Below are 24,138 nucleotides of genomic sequence, written 5' to 3' on the forward strand. Positions count from 1 at the left end.
GCAGTTTTTGATACTCTTGACAATGGAATTCTTTCTCAAGAGTCATCTTGGTGTAGCACTTAAGACCATGACTTCTAACCTGGTGAGCTGGGTGACCTTGGACTTGTCACAGTCCTGATAGTGCTGTTTTCACAGAGCAGTCCTGTCAGAACTCTCTCAGCCTCACCTACCTCACAGGGTGTCTGTTGTGGGGAGAGTAAGGGAAGGTGATTGTAAGCCGCTTTGAGACTCCTTCAAGTAGTGAAAATAGGGGTACAAAAACCAACTCTTCTTCAATTGTCCCGTGGGGATGATTTGGAGAATTTTGCTCATTCCTGAAGACAGATGCCAGAATTGAGTCTTGGGAGGTATCCCTTTCACCCCTTAATCTCTAGCCATAGAGTGTCACAGGGCTCCATCTCATCTCCATCTCATGTTTTTTGTACATGAAACTGGGGGAGCTTATCCAGTGTGAGGCAATCAAGTGTTTTGTTGGACAGTGGGTGCTGTTCTTTTAGTCAAGGTCATTTGGACTTTTTCAGCTTCTGTAGTTGAGGGGAAGCTGAGTTCAGTGTTGTGTTGACTGAGTTACAAGGCAATAAATTTTGTTATACTCTAAGACCTCTTGAACCTTTATCTCTTACTGCTATCAGAGCTAGCATTGGGAGTACGTTTTACTATCTTCAACTGGTTAACCGGCTGTTCCTAGAAAAATATGACAAAGCTAGCCAATTAGATAACATTCAAATTAGATAACTTTAATGTGAAAACTTGTGAAAACCATACCAAAGCTTCAATTTATCCAAAATACAAATTAGTATAAAGTACGTTATTCAGTAGATCTCTGTGTTACACAATTTTAAGAAGGCACTTTGACAATTTTTTTACAACTATTCTTTTCATATTTATTGATTTTAATATTTCTGTGCTGTCTCTTCAGATTCCTGCTTGAGGGAACTTACAATTACAACTGTCACAATATGAAAACCGACCATTGGACATAAACAGCATAAATCCTATCTGTAATAGATGGAGCAGACTATTTAAAGAGCTGCCAAGATAAAGCCTCTAAGTAAAAGCCTGGGTAAAAAGATGCATTTTGGCCTCTTGTCTAAAAGGAAGCAAGCCTCAAGGGGGAGGGTGTCCCAAACGCCAGGTGCCACCACAGAAAATAACTTGTTTCCAGTTGCCACCAAATTCACTTTTGAAGGCCAGGAACAACGGGGCTTGACAGGCAGCTCTTAATTGGTGGACTGGATAGTACTGGAGGAGATGGTCTTTCAGGTACTTAGCCCCCAAATGGTTATGGCTTTAAAGTTAAGAAGCAGCACTTTGAATTTTGACTAGAAATAAAGGTAAAGGTAAAGGTATCCCCTGTGCAAGCACCGAGTCATGTCTGACCCTTGGGGTGACGCCCTCTAGCGTTTTCATGGCAGACTCAATACGGGGTGGTTTGCCAGTGCCTTCCCCAGTCATTACCGTTTACCCCCCAGCAGCAAGCTGGGTACTCATTTTACCAACCTCGGAAGGATGGAAGGCTGAGTCAACCTTGAGCCGGCTGCTGGGATTGAACTCCCAACCTCATGGGCAAAGCTTTCAGGCGGCTGCCTTACCACTCTGCGCCACAAGAGGCTCTTATTGACTAGAAATAGATGGGTAATAAGTGGTTTCAAGGGCTTTTAGAGTCTGGAATGGATTACTTTTGAACTAAGTCCTTGTTTTGTAGCCTGAGGATTTTTAATTAAAAAAAATGTCAGAGGAAACTTTTTAAGGAGCTGCTTGACAGTATAGGTTAAGTGGTGCATATAAAAGCATTTACAAAAATCTTGCCTAAATGCAATGATTTGGATCCTGACCTCCTTTGCCTCTTGTGGAAGGCAAAATGAGGTTCATGGATTCCCCCTCCCATGGCAGACCCCACTTTGGCCCTTAGGGAAAACAGGCTAGATCAGGGAGGGGGGGATGCATCTTCATCTCACATAGCTCTGCTTATGCCAGATAAGATCCATTCTAATCTATGTAGTGATACAACTCGAGAATGAAGAATTAGGAGGCTAGAGACTTCTTCCAATCAAGAGGCCATGTCTGGATTTACCTAAGAGTACTACAGGGAAATCACTGGCATCTCCTTTGGAAACCACTAACATTTTCATCAGTGCTGGATATCATGACTTTGATACAGTGCTCCATATTTCGGATACACATTTTAAAACTAATAACAATGAAAGAGGTTTAGGGCACTTCAGCAGCTAACAAACACTTAAAGTGTCGTCTGATGAAGTAGGCACATTTCTTTTAAAACTTCCCAGATGTGTTAGGTCTTTATTTGAAAGTGTCACTAGACTGTCTAGTTTAGTCTGAGGAAGAGTGCTTACACTCGAAAGCTCACGCCTTGAATGAATCTTTGTTCGTCTTAAAGGTGCCACTGGACTCTGATTTTATTAGACTCTTTGCTGTGGTTGAAGCAATGTATCAATGCAGCCGCTTACTGAATATTTTTGAAAGCCCCATTTCCACTCTCACTCCTTCCCTCAAATTGGAAACAGACACATCAGTGTAAGGCAAGAACTAAGGTAACAAATGAGTGTGTAGCCTTCATAGTTCAGTATCCTTAAAGAATGCATATACATCTTGAAGGGCAGCATTCACTGGGGACCTTGTCAGACTCACCTCTTAACTTTTGACAGCCTTATATCTCAGGACACAAGCATACATACTCACTGCCCAAAGGCACCTGGAACAAATAGCAAGAGAACTGTTTTTGCAGGAAAGAGAGACACTAGGCCCATCCCGAGGAGTGAGTTATGGCATCCAAATCAAGAGCTTTTCTGAGAGTATGAGTTTTCAGTAATTCTGAAAACCTTGAGATAATATAGTTCCTTCATTTTCTCTCAGCTCTTATTTGGCTGTCAGCACATTGACATACAGAGTGGCCATAGCGTCTAAAACTGCTAGTAAGCACCCAGAATTCAGCTGATTTCTCAGACTGTTAATGCATATCATATACCAGCTTGGTGTAGTGGTTAAGAGTGGTGGCTTCTTATCTAGTGATCTGGGTTTGATTCCCCACTCCCCCACATGCAACCAGCTGGGTGATCTTGGGCTGATAGGACAGAATATTCCTGTCAGAAGCTCTCTCAGCATCACCTACCTCACAGGGTGTCTCCTGAGGGGAGAAGAAGGGAAGGTAATTGTAAGCTGCTTTGAGACTCCTTTGGGCAATGAAAAACGGGGTATAAAATCCAACTCTTTTTCTTCCAGTTAAAAGCCATAATTTGGGTGGTTTCAACAGCCTAGGATGAGGATACCTGTTATTAGAATTAATGACAGAATTTATCTACCACAAAAACAAATGCTGCATATGAGGATGAAATAAATATGACTAATATAATAATATATAATAAAGGCAGAAGTAACCTATAAGTAATATAGAAAGTGCAAATCTAAATGAAGAAGTCTACTTTCCATATTTGCTTTGCCACAAATACATTTTCGAAGGACCCTTACTGAATCAGTACTTCTTTGAATCGTTGTTCCTGAGAAAAGGAAACCGACTAACATTTTCCTGGAGGACTTCCACTTAAGCTCTTTTCAGCAACTCACAGGTAGGTGTGCTGGGAACTGAGCCAATATACATAGGGAACTGGAAAATATAAGTAAAAGGCCCTGAAAGGTACTGCAGTGAAGAAGGCTGTATAAGGAGGTCTCAGAAAACACATCCTTTTTTGTCCTGATGTACTGGAGAAGGGCATAACATGAAATATTTATTTAAAGTATTAAAACAGCATTTATAAATCTGAGAATGGAAGGGAAATCTCACTAAATTTGTTCCATTCAGGGGCTAATAGAAATAACCAACACTGGATACAAACACCCATGTATAAGGCTTCTACGCTTACATGGGAGCAAGTTCTGTGGAACGCAATAGAGTGAACATACAGATGAGCAGGTGGTATGTCTTTTGGGGTAGACTTAAATTTCTCATATTTGTTGTCTTTGTCTTAATGGTTGTTTTGATCTAAGAGATGCAAATCTTTAAGAAACCTTGTTCTCCTGTCCTTGGAAGAGTGTGCCCAAATAAGTCCTTGGAAGAGTGTGCCCAAGGCCAGTGGCAAGCATTAACTACAGACAGTTCTCCACCCCAGGTCAAGCTGAACCGAATATGGAACAGTAAGGATATCAGCCTTAATACAAAGTGCCAGCTAGTCAATGCTGTTGTCTTCCCCATAACAACCTATAGATGTGAAAGCTGGAAGAAGGAAGACGGGAGAAGAATAGATGTTTTCGAATTCTGGTGTTAGAGATGAATGCTGTGAATACCATGGACAGCCAAAGTTACCAACAAGATGGGTTTGGAGAGGAGCAGGACAACTGTGTCATTGGAAGGGAAGATGTTACGGCTAAAGCTTACTTACTTTAGACACATCATGCGATCAAACTCGCTAGAAAAATCATTAATGCTTGGCATGGTAAGCGGCAAAAGGAAATGTGGTTGCCAAAGGATCCACTGGCTTGACACGATCAAAGCCGATACAGGGATGACCATGAAACAATTAAAAGAAGCAGTCAGAGACAGGGGCGCATGGTGAAGACTTTCCTATAGAATCACTGAAGGTCGGACACAACTGAACGGATGACATCATCATGCAGTAACTAGTAATTGGTTTCACTAGAAATTCACATTTAAGATCTGTGGATGGTGCCTAATATCTGTCAACCCAACGTCATATAGTAAGGAATGTCCAAACAAGATATTCTGAACTCTTGGTTTTATTACAATTCTCTATGCAACACTAAAAATCATGTAGTAGAAACTAAAGACGTAGACTGCAGTCCTCAACATGCTTGAACTGAACAGGATTTACTTCCAAGCAGCATACTTAGAAATATTTCAGCATGTTACAGAAATGCAAGGTAGGAGGAGGTAGATTACATTACATTAAGCAAAACTGGAAATGATGCAAGTCCCAAAATCTACAAAAATGTTAAAAACCTTTCTAAAAACATAGATTAAGATGTTCAGTTATTTAAAGTCACAAATGTTGCTGGTCCAAATCTGGTCTTGCATTTCAAGCCATTCACAGACTGGTTAATACACACACCATCACTTTTACTAAACATCAGGGAAAACAAAATCCCTCCTCCACATTATTAGCTTTGTTGCAATTTAACTAGCAGTTAGTTATTGTACTGAACATAGCCTAGGCCTAACCAGTGCTTTGCATTTCTTCCTGTAAACCGAATAAAGCACAGAAAAGTGGCTGCTGCAGTTAGTGGACAATGAAAACAGGGCACTGTTTTGCTTTTTGAAATCAAAAGTACAGTTCAATTACAAGGCTATTAAAATGTCTTAGAAGTCCTTACACTCCAATAAATGTAAAATGTCAGCCGCTTTTCCCAGTAATACAGGGTGTGGCAGACCCGGATTTATACCAATGTGTTCTAAGTCTGAGATGAAGTCCAAGATTTGTTAACTATAAACAAATCTATGAAGAACAGATAAAGGGGGATCTTTGAATGTGTGCTTCATTTGCCGGAAGTCAGTCTGTCTGTTTGCTGCTCTGTGTTTGAAAATTAGTGCTTTTACTGATTTTTTTCAGAATGTGGCTGGGTTTTTTCTCCCAGGTAAAACCCCACTAGTACCACATTCAGTGGCACGTAATAAAAGGTGTGTTGCTGAAAATAATCAAAGCACACGTTTTAGGTGTACCTTCTATATAAGCACTCAGAACTGAAATCAGACATGTTCAGTGACCAAGCACACCCGCCCAAAGGGGCACATCATTTAAAGCAAAGCGTTCAGCTTAGGCTGACAGCAATACTATAAAAGCAGTCTGAAATATAACCTTGAATGCTTTTGGTGCAGATACACAGGACAGACGCAAGTTTTGGCCTTCCAAAGAGAGAAGCAGTTCCTATGAATGGGAGAAGATGCTCAGTTTCCCTCAAGCCTTAGGAACACAAAGCTTATAGCCTGCCAGTTTTCTACTGCCTCTCTGCAAAACTCCAGGACACCATACAATGTCACAGCTTCAAACTCAGTAAAAGAAATGCAACAGTAGTGCGTGTGCGTGTATGTGCATTTCCTTACATAGAATCTACTCTTTTAATGACAAATATTGCAAGGTTCCTAAGGAACCACAGCTGGAAAATTGTCCAGAAGTATATTACATAGAGCCTCTTGTGGTGCATAAGAGCCTTTTGTGGCGCAGAGTGGTAAGGCAGCAGACATGCAGTCTGAAGCTCTGCCCATGAGGCTGGGAGTTCAATCCCAGCAGCCAGCTCAAGGCTGACTCAGCCTTCCATCCTTCCAAGGTCGGTAAAGGTTGACCTTCTGAGGTCAGTAAAATGAGTACCCAGCTTGTTGGGGGGGGGGGTAAACGGTAATGACTGGGGAAAGGAATGGCCCACCTCATATTGAGTCTGCCATGAAAACGCTGGAGGGCGTCACCCCAAGGGTCAGACATGACCCAGTGCATGCACAGGGGATACCTTTACCTTTACCTTTACCATTATTGCAAGGTTCCTAAGGAACCACAGCTGGAAATTGTCCAGAAGTATATTACATAGTAACAACCCCTCCTCTGGAGATTAACTGTAACACAGGAGGGCAGAATCAAAGCTGCTTCCCAAAAGAACTTTAAACCACTGTAGATATTCATATAAAATGGAACCTTCACTGAAAGACAGGCAACGCAAGATTTCCTGCTTTATCTTGCCAATTCTCATCTTAAAACTAAATATGAAACTGTTAAATGGAGTTTTCTTTCTCTCTTTAACAGAGACTAGTGTTTTGCTTCTAAAAGCACCAATGACAGTGCAAACCTAAACAAAGTTACATCCTTCTAAACCTCTAGGCCTAGGACTTCAATGAACTTAAAAACTCTGTTTAGGTCATTAATATGCATCTAGTGAAAACGTGTCCCTTCATCAGCTCTGACCACTCCAGCTGCAATGGTAATGAAGCAGGTACTAACAAATGTTGTCTTTAGTTTGTGCTGTGATGTGTGTGAGCTTGGAGAAGAGCATTTTTTAAAATATGCAAAACTGAAAGCATGGAAACTCTAGAAGGCTGTGCCTCAATATTGCAGATGTTGCCAGAGGTTCTCCAGTAGTAGAAAAGATTAGGGTATGAACCCAGCGTTTTGCAACAAAGGACTATGAAGATAAACCAAATTACAGCCTAGTTCTTGAACATGAATCCTTTATCAAGTTTCATCTTCCAGACTGTAGGTCTGCTTAGTTGCGGCTTCTCCTGCACAGACCATAACATGCCACAAATCTAAGAGAGCTCCCTCAAATATTCCCTTCCTCAAGAACTCCCTCAAATACGCCCTGCAGCAGAGATCTCATTAAAAAAAAATACAGGGCTTTCTTGCCCCTGTGATGTAGAGCCTACTTGGGAACTGAACAAACATAGGATCTCCCAGTGAGGTCATTGCTTTTAAAGTGTGTTGATTAAATCATCACCACCACCACCAAACAAATAAGGTATGTTGAGGAATTAGAGGAAGGAGCACATGATACTTTCTGAATAGTCTTCATGAATAAAGTCAGCTGGGGGACTAATCTGGTACAATGGAGATAAATGCTGTGTAATACAACTGACCTTTTCTTCTTACTGTATTTGAAGTTCTAAGGCCAGCTTATTTTACATGCATTTCCAGAGATGAATTATTATTAAATTCTAATTGGACTTTATAGAGTTTTTATTGTTTAACACTTGGTTTTGAAATTGCTTGCAAGATTGATATGGTCGAAAAACATCAGTACAGAAGATAACTTACTAGCTAACAGTTAAAAAACTTCAGTAAATATTCTAGGCGTGTTTGTGGCAAATCATACTACAAGGGAAAAGAAATGCAAAAAGTAAGCAATATCTCCTGAAGGAGAACATTTTTCTGAGGCTTCAAGAGATAAGCAGGCCTTTACAATAGTTTTCAAGTGGGTCAACAACTCATCTTCCATGTCTTTGCTTTAATGCCTCTTTGATGCCCTGTAGATTTCATTGTGATTAACTAGTTCTCATCATTTAAATTAAAACAGTGTGTGAAATTATCCTAAATAGCAAGTACTACCAGTATAAAATGCTTGCCCTATTTTATCATTTGAGGCATGTCACTCCAAGCTTGAGATTTCTTTTTGGCAAGTTCCATCCACGACGGCTGATCTGAGTGAGTGACCTTCTTAAACAGCTTCATATTTTCTTTTTCCAACAGCACCGAATGTTGCACTATGCGGAAAACAAAAATCATGTTTTCAATTTAGCATCTGAGTGCCCAGCAGTTAAACATGATTTTCCCTTATCTTAACTGTTCTCCTACCGTGCAGAGATGTCATTAGGGAACTGCAGTAAAACTTTCAGAACTCTGTCTGTCATAAATGTTCTATGAATAATATCTTTGCATCTGCTACAAAGGCTAGTCCGTAGTCTGAGAGTACTAATGTAATTAAAAACAACATTGTTAGAATGTCTTACTGTATGAGCAAACGCTCGGGGCTGTTCCATGCATGAGGCAGTTGCAAAACTAGATTTGCTATCAAATAGGCACTCAACAAGAACACCAGCCACTCCTAACTCTCTCATGAACCTGCTTATGTAATACCTGCATTTGCAAACACACTCAGTCCCTTTCACATTTTAAAAATGTAAGGCTGTAAAGTGGCTCTGGCATTAAAGACATGGGAGACAGGAGAATAACTTGGGACACAAAGAACAGCATTCTTCAGACCTGGAGGTGCAGAAACCCCCAATATTATGAACACAGGATGCAAACTGGGAATGCTGGCTTGGATCCAATCGTGTTCTAGTATGAGCACCCAACCCACCCAGAGCTGCAGCTCCCATGTGACATCAGTGCCCTTCTGCAAGGTCATCTTAGTCTCAAGAGTTGTTTTCCTGGGGTAAAGCAGTTGTAGCTGGAAAGAGAAGGAGGGAAACCCACTGCCTGAATGTGGAACTCAGTTCTCAGGGACTGTTGTGCTGTGCTTTATATCAGTATTGTGAATATTCATTTTCCTACCAGGGCTAGGATGTGACAGCAAGCCAGATTTTGCCAATATCTCCTGTGTATCAGACTTGGTCTCTTTTGCCTGTTCTTCAGAAGGAATGGAGGATGGCAAAGACGAGGGTGTGCTGTGTGTGGGATCTGTCTGTTGCTTCACAGTTTCCTAAAAAGGGATGGAGGACAGAAAACAGGATAGTGCTACATGAAATAACGGAGCATGAAAGAACCACAGCATGGCTTTAAAATGACACAAGAATTTCAGGAGCAACCGTGACTCTCCTTCTCAACAGTGGAATAATCCTGTCACGTGGCACTTGCCTGCCCTGTTTATGTCATTTGCGCTATGAACACTCTGTGACATCTTAACGTTCTGTGAACTATTAGGATGTAAATCTGTATTCAAGATTTTTGAATTATGCAACTACAAATGCCTGGAAATAGGCTGTAATCACCATTACAAATTGCTTGACGATTTCTGCTCCTTTTTGGCAGTGAGGACAACTGCAAAGAAAGCCTGCCAGCCAAAAGGAAAGCTAGCATGTTTGCTGGCAAAAAATAACAAGGTTAATGCCATTTTATCAGCGTTGTTCAGAAGATGCATCTATCCCGTTAAGTGAATGGTAAAGTGTCTGTAAGTAAACTGTACACTGCTAAAATTAGTGCAATTTACAGTGTCTCGTGTTACATCATCATCATCATCAGTGCCATCCTAAGAAGAGTCACATTCTAGGTCCACTGAATTCAATGGGTTTAGAAATGTAACCCTGTTTAGGAGGACACAGGGCTTCTCCAGCAGGACGATTCAAAGGAAATTGCCAGAACGATCAGAGTTCCACAGGGCCTGTAAGACGGAGCTCTTCCGCCAGGTCTTTGTTTGAGGCCAGGGTTAAGATCAACTGGGCCCCTCTAGGATCAGGTCCTGCATTAATATCTGTGCACCCTGCCTTTAGGGTGGTCCTAGGGTGGCTGCTGTGGGTTAGGGAGGTTTTCTTTGCTGTCGATCTTGCTGTCCCTGTTGGGGAGGTTATTGTTTCGGGGTTTTAATGGGGTTTTATCTGGGGGGAGGTGTCTTTGTAACCTGCCACAAATCCTTGGAGTGTGGCGGGATAGAAATACATAAATATATACCTATATACCTACTCCAGAATAAAAGATTGGCAATTCCCTAGATGCTACTGTTTCTTACAGAATCATAGAAGTCGTCATTCTTTGTTATCCAGTTAAAGATGACTGTGTGCTGAAGTCTAATCCAAAAAGCAACATTCAACAAAGAAAGGAACCACAGGATAAGGTGCACATGTTAAATTAAACCAGCTAACCTGTTTGGTCTTCTTTTAACAATTTAAAGACTGTACTAGTCATCATCACAACGCAATGCAGAAATATTAATTCAAAAGGAAAGCTGTATGAACGGAAGAGAACAGGGTAAAATTCACTTAAAACAGCATTACTGTATCACGCAAACCTGATTTTTCCATATATGATGCTCCAAATAGGCTCGCCAACCTCCAGGTGGGGCCTGGAGTTCAGTCCTCCTGAAGAATATTGCTGCTATGGCTGAGGTCCCTCCCCTCACCAAAACTCATCACCCCTCTCCTGCTCCACCTCCTAAATGTTCAGGAATTTATTGTGGATGCTTTAGGTTGATCCTGCATTGACTAGATGTCCTGTATGGCCCCTTCCAACCCCATAATTCTAACTTGCACTGAATGACTAGGGATGAGCAATTCAGAACAGATAACCTGGAAAATACTCTAATCAATGCTGATTCGAGTACCTTTGAAGCTTCCATTCCATCAGTTTAAATGACCTGAATCAGAGAGGTCTGGATTGCAATTCAGCTGATTTGGATTATTTAAACTTTAAATGAAAACATACCTCCTTCCTGCTCTCTCTCTGTTCTCTAGCTGGACTTTCCTGACTTTTGCCCTAGCTTCCAGGGCCATACAGGAAAGGGGGAAGAGGCATCTAGACCAGTGGTCCCCAACCACCGGGCCGCAGCTCCCTCTCCCCGCCCCCCCCCCCCCGCAGTGAGAAACTTCCCAGGCCACCAGCAAATCGGCCGCCAAAGCAGCCGATTAGCTTGCGGCCCGGCAAGCTTCTTTTTGCAGGAGGGGGGGAGAGGGAAGTGCGGCCGCTGGTGCATGCGCGTTTGCGCCATGCGTGACTGCAAACGCGCATGCGTGGCAGTTTCTTGCATGCACGAAAGCGCCACGCATGGTGCAATCGCACATGCACGGATCTGCCGTGCATGCATGAAATGGCCATGCATGCACATTTGCGGCTGCGCATGCGCATATGTGGCGACCAGATGACCCTCCCCCCACCGGTCCGCAGCCTAAAAAAGGTTGCAGACCACTGATCTAGACAGACCAATGGCAGAAGCCCTCTAGTGGAAGCTAGAGCCAATAATTGCAATATATTTTGCAAATGCAATTGCAATGTGGTCTGGAAGCTTTAAAAGTTAAGGGAGGCATGGTGGAAAAATGTTTTTTTGGCCAAGAGGGAAGCAGGTTTTAGGGGAAACGACTCTTTGGCCAAACATAGGAGGTGGTTCTTTTTTAAAATCCTTCTGTGCATGGTCAGAGGACATAAAAATAGCCGTTTCAGCCAGAGTACATTAATCTTAGCAAAAGGTAAATAGTCTATACATGGTCATGTTAACATGCTGTTGCACAATATTGCAGACTTAGGTTTAAAAACCTACTTTTCCATGCTTCAGAACCCTATTGGGTGACCTTCAGCCAGTAACGATCACTCAGCCTAACCTTCTTCACATTCTGTAGCTAAATCCACAGTATCAGGACAATGATAACAAGAGATCCCGGGGGGAAAGCCATTGCAACACTAGGAAGAAACCAAACGTGGATAAAGTGTTATTACCTCCATTCTTTCCGTCTCTTTTTTTGGCTTTTCTGAATCTGTTTTAGAATAAGTCACGGGTTTTTCTTCTCTGCTAAGCTCCTTTTCTATGACTCTCTGCTTCTGCTTCGCTATAGAAACCCAGGCTGGTATTGTCTGGCTTCCCACTCCTCTTGCAGCATCCACAACACTCACAGGAGAAGGCACGCTTTTCTCTGGGGAGACAGTTTGACAGGGAAGTTATTTTTTAAAAACCCACAACACACACACAAAGAAAGAAAGACTGTTGTTGCACTTTAGAAGCATTCGCCAGGAACACACAATGCCGTAGAGAGCAGGCTAGCAGTCAAATTTTTGTCATTAGGTGATGTGTACAGTGAAAGTAACCAAGACACCCAAGACCCTGAACCCCAAACCTCAAATCATTGGGCAGGGCCTGATAATGGCACACTAAATAGTCGTATTAGTAGCAGTATTAACATGACCTTAGTCCTTGTGGTAAGCCCAAGAGCTGACTGTGTATTTTCGTTCAAAGTTCAAGGTAAGCAGGATGGGAAATGTGTTAGTTGCTAGTGGAGACAACTGCTATCTAATACCTTTCTAGGAAGGTTCAACACTATGGCCATATTAAGCCCCAAATGAAAATTACACAGGATTGTGAATTGGCCTTCAACGTCTCTTTTCACTCCCCCCCTCCACCCAGATTCAGGCCATTTAATCCCTCTATCTTGCTTCCCCCCTGCCAAACTGTTTTCTATTTGTCACAAGAATGTGAGCATTGTGCTTTTCAGAGTGATGCGATGTAGTTTTTTGTACTCTCCCCAGCTGCACTTGAGTGGATTAAAAAATTAGATATTAGTATTGAGGGGGATTGCCCAATCTGTCTGCCTACCCACTGTAGGGTCTGCAAGATGGAGCTCTTCCACCAGGCGTTTGGCTGGGGCTAGGACTTGGAAGATCATTGGGTTCCCCCTCCTTCTACCTCCCCTCATGTTTCTGGAGGTCCACCTCTGCTATCATCTTCCTCCTAACTGCAGTACAGAGGCTGGAGCCTGTCAGGATGTCTGTTTGGCAACTGCCATGGTTTTTGTCAACTTTTTCTGGAGGTTATACTGTGGGGTTTTATGGCTATTAGTGTAATTTTATCATGATGTAAGCTGCAGCAAGCCAGCATGCCGAGAGCAAGCAGCAAATAAACCTCAGCATAAAAATTAATTAATTAATTAATTGACACATTTTATATTATTGTACATGCTCCCCATGTGTAACTTTGCCATGCAATAAATAAATAACCATATGTCTCTTTGGGCCTAAGATTGCTCAAAGCCTTGAGTTCTGAGAAGCAATGGAGGCAATTGCTTGTAACCTATTATTTTCAATTCAGTTGCCTAACGCTAGGTCACCTTGAATGATTTTGGTTTCTCAGTCATGTTACAGTCTAGTGAGCATTCGTGACTCACTCTGGCAATGCAAAGCACTAGGGAATTTGTAAGCCAGGGCTGATGAAACCCTGAATAATTTGACACAGCCTGATTGTTCTGTCTATTTGTCTCGGCCACAAATAAAACCTATAAATGGTCAAATGTATTTTGGGATTTCCAGCAGGCCTTTTCATCGGAAAGGGTGAGGTATCTTGCCTGAAGCAGAGAATACAGGATACTATTGAAAAGCAGAAAACTATTATTATGCTGCCAAAACAGGGGGTGGGGTGTTTGTGATTTTATGCTTTGGATATCAAGACAGATAAGAGGACAGATAAAAAAAGGGAGAGAGGAGGTTAGATCACATGAAAAGGCTGATAGAAAGACTGCTTATTTTCTCTTGTGGCTCTAGAATTTTGCACATCCCACCTGAATAAATAAGCAAAGCTTTACCATATCATTAAAAGTGCATTTTGAACAGCAAGCATTTTTTGGAATGAGTGAAGAAGTCTTTTGAAAAGTTGCACAAAACTATACCTGTTTCTATGCATGACCTTTGAATTACTAAATCAAAGTGAGTTGTATCCATGAAGAGAGCAAATACACAGAAACCATTTTAAAGTCTTCCTCTCCCCTTGGCAGCCCTCTGCATCCCCTTGGAAAACTGAGGGCCACTCCCTGCAACAATATGCCTTGGTTCCTAATATCTTATAACTGCATAGAGGTGTAACATCTGTACCTTAAAGTTTCTTTTCCCCTAAGCACAGCTGTGAACTCAATGGGCACACAACTAATAAAACAAGGCTTGAATCCCACTAAGGTAAAAATATATTTTTGGTCGCTATAGTGCCAGTTGTTCACAGCTTTGTGCCTATGTTGTTGTTATTATTGGTGTTTTTATATTCTAGTTGATAACAATGATTAAATTACTTCTTTGGAAGAAGAAAATGGGCAAAGATGAAGATTAATTGAAATGGCCTTTTAGCTGGAACTTCATCTTTGAATTATATTTTGGATACCATTCTTTATCAACAGTTTCAGCACCCAAGGGTTATGTAATAGAAGCGCATTACTTCTGAGCACCTCTTAAAATATTATAAATAAGAGATTCATAGTGCTCTTCAGAAAAAAGAAAGTTCAATGGCATATGTGAAATTACACACTTCACAAATACCAGATACATATGAAAAGGTGAATAACAGCATACACTGAATTTATTATGAATGAACACCTTATAATGACATCATCATTATGAAGGATCAATGAAAACTCTGCAAATAATGGCCTAGCACATTCACAGCGTAGGACCCTGTTGAATTACGATGAGTAAAAGTTAATGCTTATTCATTTAGAACATCATGGGCTACAATTCCAGATGGACATCTTTTTTCCATTTACAGCTCCCATCAATGGAAATTCTATATGTAAAATACAAGAATACTATTGTAAACCATCTCTTAAAGACACAATTTTATTCAACCTTATTTAAAAAGCCAACAAACCACTGAAATACAGGTAACTTTGGGTAGAGAATGGTTGCCAGCTGGCACCGAGTAAACCTTAAAATGGAAAGAACAGTGAACCACTGTACAAGATCATATTCTAAAAACCTCAAAGACCAACCACATTTGCGAATACTTAGAATACTGAATAAACTCCCTGCCTCACTTTATGAATAGCAGTCATGGCAAATAGAAAGACAGTGTAATCGGTAAAATAGTAAATTTGTGAGAAAGGGACAGTACCATGACTGACACTGAACAGTGTCTCAGTGCAATAGAATGGATCGACGGAGTATTGCTCAATGTAGTAGTATGGCTGAGGAATTAATAAACTACATAGCATGTAGGAGATTCCAAGTTCAATCACTGGTATCTTCTGCTAGGAAGCTCTTCTTAATGTTCAACTGAAAACACTTTTGATTTAATTTTAATTTGTTTAGTCGGACCAGAAGCAAAAAATCGAAATTAAAAGAGTTTTTGGCTAAACATTAGAAAGAGCTTCCTGACTGTTAGGGTGGTACCTCAGTGGAACTCACTTCCCTCGGAGACCGTAGGCTCTCTGGAAGTTTTTAAGCTGAGGCTAGATGGCCATCTGAGAGCAATAATGATTCTGTGAATATTGGTACAATCATATTGGGTCTACTATGAAGATATAATCATATTTGCCACACATATTGTAGTCAATTGCTATAATTGACATTTTTTAAATATTGAATCCAACATCTAAAAGTTTCTATGTTGTCAAACCTTAAAAAATGTTTTATAGTACTGTTACTGTTTTCTCTCTTTTTAAATTGTCTTAGTTTTTAATTACATGTGTTTTAATTATGGTCTGAATGACCGTAAATAAATATTAATTGATTGATAATTGACACGGTGAGTACTTGGCAAGAAAACTAGCAAGAAAACCCATTGCAACCAGAAATGCAAGGGGCGCTAGCACCCAGAGGACACTGTCAGGCACAGATCTCCCCCCCCCCACAGCAGGAGCCATAGCAGGTAAGCAGGGCTGGTTTGCGGTTTGGCAGGGTTCTCTGTGTCTCTGTGTCTCTCTTTCAGGTGCTGGCTCCTGCAGCGTCTGAGAGCAAAGTGGCTAGCATCCAGGGAGGGAGGGAGGGAGCTGTAGGTGCAGGGCCAATCAGGGTGTGGCCAGCTTTGCTTGCTGCACCCTGATTGGCCCTATTCCAACTCGGACAGCCAGGACACTCTCCACCCCCAGGGCTGTTTCATAAATATTAAGAGGAACAATGGATGGATGGATAAGGATTTAGGATCAAGTTGCCTGTAAAATTAATACTATGATGGTCAAATGTATTCATCTAGATTATTGGTATACTATTTTAAGTACGTTTCATTATCAGTTAACACTTATTACATGACATTGCTCCAACACAGCCAAAGGAAAGCTCAAAGAACATCCTCATTATCATTTACCATTTTTTCTCCATAAATATGTTCCAGTTACTATTTCATTTTGCTAAATAAGTTTAAGGTATTCCAAAATATTTGACTTAATTGGCTGTGATCCAGATTCTGATCATTGTATATTCTGAGACTAGCAGAAAGACAGCTATGCTTTCAAATATTTGAAAACCAGGTGTCAGAACAAAAGAGGAAACAGGTGTTTTTTCAGTTGACTGTAATCTTCAGTTGAATGTAAGTCAGCATCAATATTATTTAAGCATGGGACAATACACATATACTTTTTCAAATTTATGACACAAATTGGTTTCTTTAAAAGGTACTGAACAAGTAAACATACATGGTACTTGCAATGTTTTCAAGCAGATAGCCGACATATGCAAAGTGAGAATACAAAGTCTGTGTTGAATTTAGAAGATTATCATTTGAGGAATCATAAAGGAGGAAGCAGAACCCACTCAGCAGCAGAAGAAAAAAACAATCCCCATTTGTAAGCATGGCTGTATTAACATTTATTTATTTGCACTCAAGATAGCTAACAATATAATAGAATCAAAGAGTTGGAAGGGGTCATAAAGGCCATCTAGGTCAACCCCTTGTTCAATGCAGGATCACCCTAAAGCATCCATAACAACACAACATCAAGTGGTAATTATAATAAATTTTATCAAAGACCTATCAACAAGATGAAAATACAGCCAGATTTGCCAAAACAGTTTATCCTCCACCTTTGCTCTCTGAAATAAAGCCACTGTACACACTTTCCAGGATGGAACAAAACACCCATCATACCCATGCTGATCAATTATTCCCAAGGACTGAACCTGGACCTACCACAGAACAGACTCATAACCTGGCTGGTGCCAGATGGGCAATCATAACAGAGAGCTCCACAAGGAGAAGCCTGCTTTGGTGCCACAGCTGGCACACAAGACTATCCTTCCTGGGAGAGATGGCTGGATCAAATGTACATATCTAAGGTTTTATTGTCTCTGCTAATTTTTAAACCTTGTACTGAAACCAACCCATAATCTCAAGCATTTCTATCGCAATGAGTGGTGACTAGCACAATTGGTCCAAATGTAATGCAACCCTCCCCCCAGTATATTCCTCCACCAAAAGTAAAAAATAGTTTAAAGAATTAACTCTAACCAATTTTGTGTCTTGATTTACATATAGCAGAATGCTAAAATAGTGTGGTCAATATTAACAGCAGTTTAAATTAGCTATCCTGGGAAATCTAAGGCCTGATTTTAATGGAATGGACTAGATTTCTGCCCATATGACAATCCTATGTTTCTTGTATTATTGAAGGAAATGCACTGTTGCCTGGTCATTCCTGCACAATTTTGATTTAAGCCAACAAACTTTTCAACCTGCTTCTTCCTCATAGTCAATGTGAGAAAAGCTTTAAAAACACGGGGTCTTCATTTCAGAACCATGACTTAATGGAGGGGGGGGGGCTTTAAGAAGCAGAAAGCAATGCTGATGTCCTTGAACAAGCTTTGGCCATGCAACCACCAACTTCCCTGAAGCAGTTCAGCAGAACATCTTTTTGAGACCATCAATAACTAGGGCTGCCACAGACACAATGAATCTACAAGTAATCCTGTGCTGCCAAGGACCAAGCAATAGCCTTATAAAACAAAAAAAGCCCTGAAGGCTGTGGTAAAATCTGCTTGCTGGTTTTTCCCATCATGTGGCGACTTTTGCAACCCTAGTATATCAGGTCAGATTCTTTAGAGGCACTCCCATAGGCAGTCAGCCTAAGTGAGACTGCTGCATTTCAGGTAGGTTATTAATTAACTTAATTTATAACCTCACCTTTCTCTTCAATGGGGGACGAATAACAGGTTACGCCATTCTCCACACTATGTCATTTCATAATTCAGTGGTTGTTACACAATTCTTACTTGGGACTAACTAGTTGCTGTAGAAGAGGCAGCGCACCCACTGGGGCTTCAGTACTCTATAGAGGGAGCTGACGGAATTTTAATACTCACCAAATATGCTTAATACAAACATTGTGGCTAATGGTGACCTGCTGGTATGACTATTCTGTTCATGATACATTTCTGGAGCTACTGCACTTTTCTAGACCCAGCTGCAAAGTAACAACACTGAACAAACTTATATTTTATTTTTCCATATTAAATATTTATACACATATAACATTTCTGATCAACAGACTACTTTTCATGGTCATTTTGCACATTAGGCAGAGTTGAAATAGTCATCGGAGTCTCCTGGAGCCTCCTTTCCCAACTGACCCTGTTCTTCCTCCTCCTCCTCCTCCCCCTTCCTGACCTCATGAATCTCCTGCAAGAGAGATGCAACCCACTTTTTAAGGACAATCCACTTGAAGCAGCAGCCAATAGCCTTTAAATATAATTGACAGCCCCAGACTTGCCTGAGGATATTTTGCAGCTGCGAGGCCATGTGGCAGGGCAGAAAATTGCCTCCACCCCCTTCTAGCCAAGCTTCAAGCTTCAGCGTGGGCACTGCAGGAAGGAATCTTCTGGGTGGAGAGGGCTAGATGGTATCTCAGGGAGTGAGCTAGGTGCTGGCTGTGATTTCGTTTATATCCATATCAGACACTGCAGTGAACACAGGTGTTCCATGTTCTCACAGGAATAATTTGCAGCAGCATTACACAACACACACACTAAAGTTATAACACAGAAAGATACCCCAAAAGAACAATTGATAGGCTCTTCACAATTAAATGATATTTTTGGTCAGTGCAGGAAGTCACTGCCTTGAAAGCAGAAGAAACCTTTCCAGATACTTTCTTCATATGTTAATCAAGCATAGTGTTCTCAACCTTCCTAATGCCGTGACACTTTAATACAGTTCCTCATGTTGTGATGACCTCCAACCATAAAATTACGCAAGTGTTCTTTCACAGAAATTGAACCGAAACTGATCAGTGGTGTGAAAATCCATTATTCATGATTGTATATACATTGGGGGCCTTTTCGCACAGGGATCTTTGTTGCAAATTGTTTGCGGAATGAAAAATCGCCATTTAAAATAGTGGAATTCGTCGTTATGCATACCTGCCTTTGTAGTGGAATCAGTTGCGTTTTTTAGCGTTTCCCACAGGCTTCCGGTCTCGGCAGAAATCGCTAGAAAGGAAGCGCTATTGCCAAGCTCGTCCCGCCCCTGGCCGTCAAGCAGCCAATGGGCAGCCGTTAGCATGCTCCCAAACAGCCCCTTTCCCTTTAAGAAAGGTTTTTTTAAAAAAAAAACGACCCATAGCAATGAATCTAGGTAGATTCGTTGCTACGGAGAGACCCATCCAGCTGCCTAATGTGAGCTGTCGTTTGATTGTATGATCGTTGGCACGCTGCCTCGAGTGATAAAAAAAAAATCCCCCCCCCCTCTCACGGGCCCGATTTTCGGCTGAATTTATTTGTAAAAAATAAAGGGACTTTATTTCAGCAAACGGGCTTTTCAGTGGTTTGTGCTTAGTGACTAAAGGTGAAGGACTGAAGCCAGGGAAGCCTCTAAACAGAAAGAGGCTCGCCGGTGCGTTTATCCCCGCTCGCTCGGAGAAAAAAAAATGGCGATCGCTTCGCCGGAAGTTTGGAGGAGAGAGCCAGGGGGAGGGACTTTGAAGAACCAGCAACAATGGTAACGCACAGGTCTTTAGCGCTACTGTTGCAGATTGGTTGCAGGAGTGTATCGCTATCCGGAGGGTGAATCCACTTTTCTGGATTCCCCTGAAAGCGCCACAACGAAGCGCTTTTTGCGGGTCGGTTTCAGGATTGTTGCAGATTGTCTACGACGTCGTGGGTTATGGCAAATTAGTAGCGTTTCCAAATAGCAACCATTCTGCTACTTTGAAGCCGTGCGAAATGGCCCTGGGTTTTTTTCTGGGGTTTCTCAGTTCAGTTCTGCCTCTTGTCCCACATGCCGATCTCGCTCTTTTCCGCTGCTCCAGATAGATGAACACTCTATCTCGATCTACCCCACAAGGCTGTTGTGTAGATTGCGGCCCCCGGCCAAGCTGCTTGCCTTGCTGTGACCCTTGTGAAAGGGTCGTTTGACCCCCAAAAGGGTCCCGATGCCCAGGTTGAAAACCACTGATCTAGCATTTACTTATATTTTAGTACCATTATATGTATGTTTGTTCGTCATATTAACTAATTATCAATCTCTCAGACTTCTCCTGTTCATTGAATATTGTGTGGTTTCTTGACCTTGGCTCTTATAGGAAGAGCACCAAAAAATATTCAGGGTAAAGTAAAATGTAAATTCAGTTCCTTTGATTTACAGACATAGTGATATAAAGGGACCCAGAATCCCACCTAAATGCTTCTGCATGCACACCAGTTTACAGAGTTCCTAGTTATGCAGAACAGCTTTTTGGAGAGGCAGTCAGAAGGGACCAGGATCTTCAGAAGCCCTGACAACCATACATGGAATTTTTGCCTTGGTTCTCTGTTTTTACTGGGACATTGAGATAAACCAGTAATGCCTGTGATACTAAATGAGACAGAAGTTACTGAACTTTGTAGATTCCTAAAGAACTGTATCCTCCCCACCCCCACACAATGGGATGTATGTTTCAAAAGTCATTTTAATGTATAAAAATATTAGGAGTCTTACCAGGCACTTCAGAGGGACCAGATTTCTTCTCCAAATCTTTCTCCCCTTCATGGTTTGGTTCAGGGCATTTGATCACCTTTTCCTGTTTCTCCAAGGCTGTGTTCTTGCTAACTTGTTGCAAGACAGGTTTCCTTGGCAATGGAGGTTTTGTGCTGGACTGTTCGGGGGATTTTGTTTTAGATTTACAGGTTTCATTAAAATTGTCACCACTATTTACATCTGTTATTTTTCTCACTTCTGCCTTTTCACTTTTCAGCAAAGGGGAGGGCAGCTCTTCTTTTTCTAAGTGAAACTCTGCACTGTGTCTTTTTGTCTCCTTTGATTCCTGTGAGGAACTGTCTCTGGGTCTCAGTGATAACGAGGTCGATCTCAGTTTGACTTGAAATGGATTTTTATCTTCCCAGCCAGACTGGCTGGGAGTTGGCTGCTGTGGCAAGCCACTGCCAGAAAGGCTTGGCATTGATGCTGGATTTATGGCCTGGGACGGGGACTCAGGTTCCATCAGACCTAATCCCTTACCTGTGCTGTCCAGTTCAGACTGCAGAGAAGGTGCCTGTTTGCTTGTGCTGCTTTTTTCCTCTAGAGAAGAGCTTCCGTCCTTCAGCTTTTCACTTTTTGAGAAGCTTTTATTTTTAGTCTGCACTATTTGCGTGTTTCCTGGATTTTCACATTCTGAATTTTCTTTCATGCTCAAACTGCCAGTCCTTAGCCTCTCACGAGATGATGACACAGAAAATTTTTTCAAGGCACCAAGCTCACTAGCTTCTTTCTCAGTTTTCCCACCCCAGTTCAATACACCAGGTGCTACTGGAAGGTTGTTTTCCTTATTGGATGCAGGGAGCTCTTGTGCAAGTTTAATTTTGTCTGGAGTCCAGGAAGGTGTGCCTTTCTGTGATGTAGCAGCTGTACATGAAGATAGGGAATAACTACTGTTCTCAGGACTGATTACATCTATACACTGGAAATCACTTTTTAGTAAAAGACTAATAGAGTTAGCCAATGAAAGAGAAGGGTCTTCCATAAGTGCTGAAGCATCCTTCTGTGTATCTTCTCTTGTTCCATCTAATATAGGGAGAACACCATTTTTAGCTGAGATATTCTTATCAGATGATATGCTGTTCTTGGAAGGCCCATCAGAAATCTGTTGACTTTCCTGGTTTAAACTACTGCTTAAATTCCTAGAATATATATTTTGGGTTTCATAATATTCTTTGAACCTTTGTGTTTCTAGTTCTGGAGTGGTTATATTTTCTTTCTGTTCAGAAGAGGGCAACGGTAGTACATTGTGTGATAATTCTTGCTCTGCCTGGCAGCCTTCAGAATTATTTTCAAATGGAGGCAAGTCCAACAGAGAAGTGGAATGCAGCACGGAAGACTTTTCATCTTGGTGACTCAAGCTAGGCTGTAGGTCTTTTGACAGTTCAAGTTGCTGGGACTGCATTGCATTACTTGATGAAGCTGTGCTTTCTGTCAGGGTCTGACAGCTGGAACCGACACCTTCATAGGTCATTTCAGCCAGTGCCTCTCTCCTCTCACATTCATCTTCTTCAGGGGTAGAGCTCAAGTCATTTTGAGACCCTGACAGGCTTTTCTGCAAGAAGCAAATAATAATATTTTTAAAAACACTTTGCATCAAAGCATTATTTATTTACTTTGCTCTCAGCTCAGATGGTACAATTACCAGATGTGTATCCTTCCCCAGAAAAGGAAGTTATCTTCAAAAGGAAGTAGTCTTCAAAACATATAATACACACATTTCTTACTACTTAGAAAGTATTATGTGTTAGAAAAAAGGAAACAGGATTGCCTAGAAACCTTGTTCTGCATCAATTGAATAGAGATGGTAAGCCTGATAAACATGACAGAGAGGGAAATTATGAATCAACATGTCATATTTCTTCATAATGTCTCTTTCATTTCTCTCCTCACTTAAAGAGGAGGGGCAAACGAGCTATTTCAGCCTATAATCTCAGAAGATGTTGCAACCTGAAATGTTTTGTTTGACATCTTTTTTCCTCTTTCAAGTGATAGCAATGCTCTCTGAAAGCTCATAAATCATTCATTCACTTGTGAGATATTTATGATGCAGTCTCAGAAAACTTGTTGCATAAATATGACTCTAGGACTGGGAAACTGCACTGGATTATTTTACAGCAATCTGTTTATTAAACACCCTCCTGTAATGCTTTTATTTATCTAGCTATATCAATTCCATCTGTTCTGCAAGCAAATTAAACATTTAAAAAATCAAATATTTGCATTCTATTGAGGTCCATTTTTTTTGTGGGGGCCATTTATTTTATTTATATCCCATCTTTCCACTAAATATCTGTGAGGCAGTAAAACAAAAAGACAAGACAATAAAAACAGCAGCAAAAACAAGAATATGCGATAAAACAATTAAAAACAGCACCAGATAAAACCAAGAACAGTATATGAGATAAATGAGATAAAAGAAAAATGAGATAAAAGAAAAACAATCTGATGAAGCAGCTACTATAATCCCACAATTATGGAATAACTGCCCTTCTCTTTCCATATTCATGAGGCAGCTAAAGATTGTTTTTTATGAAAGCAGTCCTAAGCTGTGATTTTTTGGTTTATGTATTTTATATACTCCGTTTTGTGCATTTTATTTATTACAAATGTGAGCCACCTTAAGCTTCAAAAGGAAGAAAGGCAGATAATAAATGTTTTAAACAAATAAAACTCAACAAGACAATGGTATCTAAAATACCTGTAAGAAGAAAACATTTTCCCCTGGCACATACAAGCATAACGTCATATGAGTTGCTGTACAGAGACAGCTTAAAAATTTATGAAACAGTATAGAAAATACCCTTTCTTTCATGCTCATCCATCTAGCCAGTGAATATGGTGGCTTTGGTCTTAACTTGTGGACAGTTACTTTTTTTGCAAGCCAGAATAGGTCATAAAATCTAATAATGTAACCTAAGCCAATACATTTTTAAAAGACTTTTAAAAGGTGGAAAGATACAGAGGTACTGAAACACAAATAAATGCAAGAACATCAAAGTATGTAGAACACCTAGTACTTGAAAACATTATGGACTTAGTGGCTTGTTTGTTTATTTATTTAATGCCCTGCCCAAAACCTAGTAGAATAATGGATAGTAAAATTTTAATGTAAAAATCTACTAACAGAATACTCCCCCCAAAAGTAGCCTTGCATTGTGTCACAGTTGCAAAAAAAAACCCACATTCTTATAAATTAAACAATGAACACCTTTATCCATAGAATCTTTCTTCCATTGTTAAGATAGTTTCTCAGAAGTGCAAAGCCATATCACACTCAGCCCCTCCCAGAAA

At 40.9% G+C, this 24,138-nt stretch overlaps 1 protein-coding gene across 5 annotated transcripts in view; it reads right to left on the reverse strand.

The window, feature by feature from the left end:
- Positions 1-4,733: 4,733 nt before the first annotated feature.
- Positions 4,734-24,138, reverse strand: part of CRACDL (CRACD like) — a 65,810-nt gene continuing 46,405 nt past the window's right edge. For all 5 annotated transcript variants that reach the window (XM_077343474.1, XM_077343476.1, XM_077343473.1 and 2 more), the window contains 4 exons: positions 20,809-22,399; positions 11,871-12,064; positions 9,003-9,150; positions 4,734-8,212 (listed from right to left, as the gene is read on the reverse strand). In XM_077343474.1, the coding sequence (XP_077199589.1) occupies positions 8,076-8,212; positions 9,003-9,150; positions 11,871-12,064; positions 20,809-22,399 (2,070 nt within the window). In that variant the 3' untranslated portion in view covers positions 4,734-8,075. The remainder of the gene's footprint in view (positions 8,213-9,002; positions 9,151-11,870; positions 12,065-20,808; positions 22,400-24,138) is intronic.

This window comes from Paroedura picta, chromosome 6, assembly GCF_049243985.1.
Source record: "Paroedura picta isolate Pp20150507F chromosome 6, Ppicta_v3.0, whole genome shotgun sequence".
In the NCBI taxonomy this organism is placed as follows: domain Eukaryota; kingdom Metazoa; phylum Chordata; class Lepidosauria; order Squamata; family Gekkonidae; genus Paroedura; species Paroedura picta.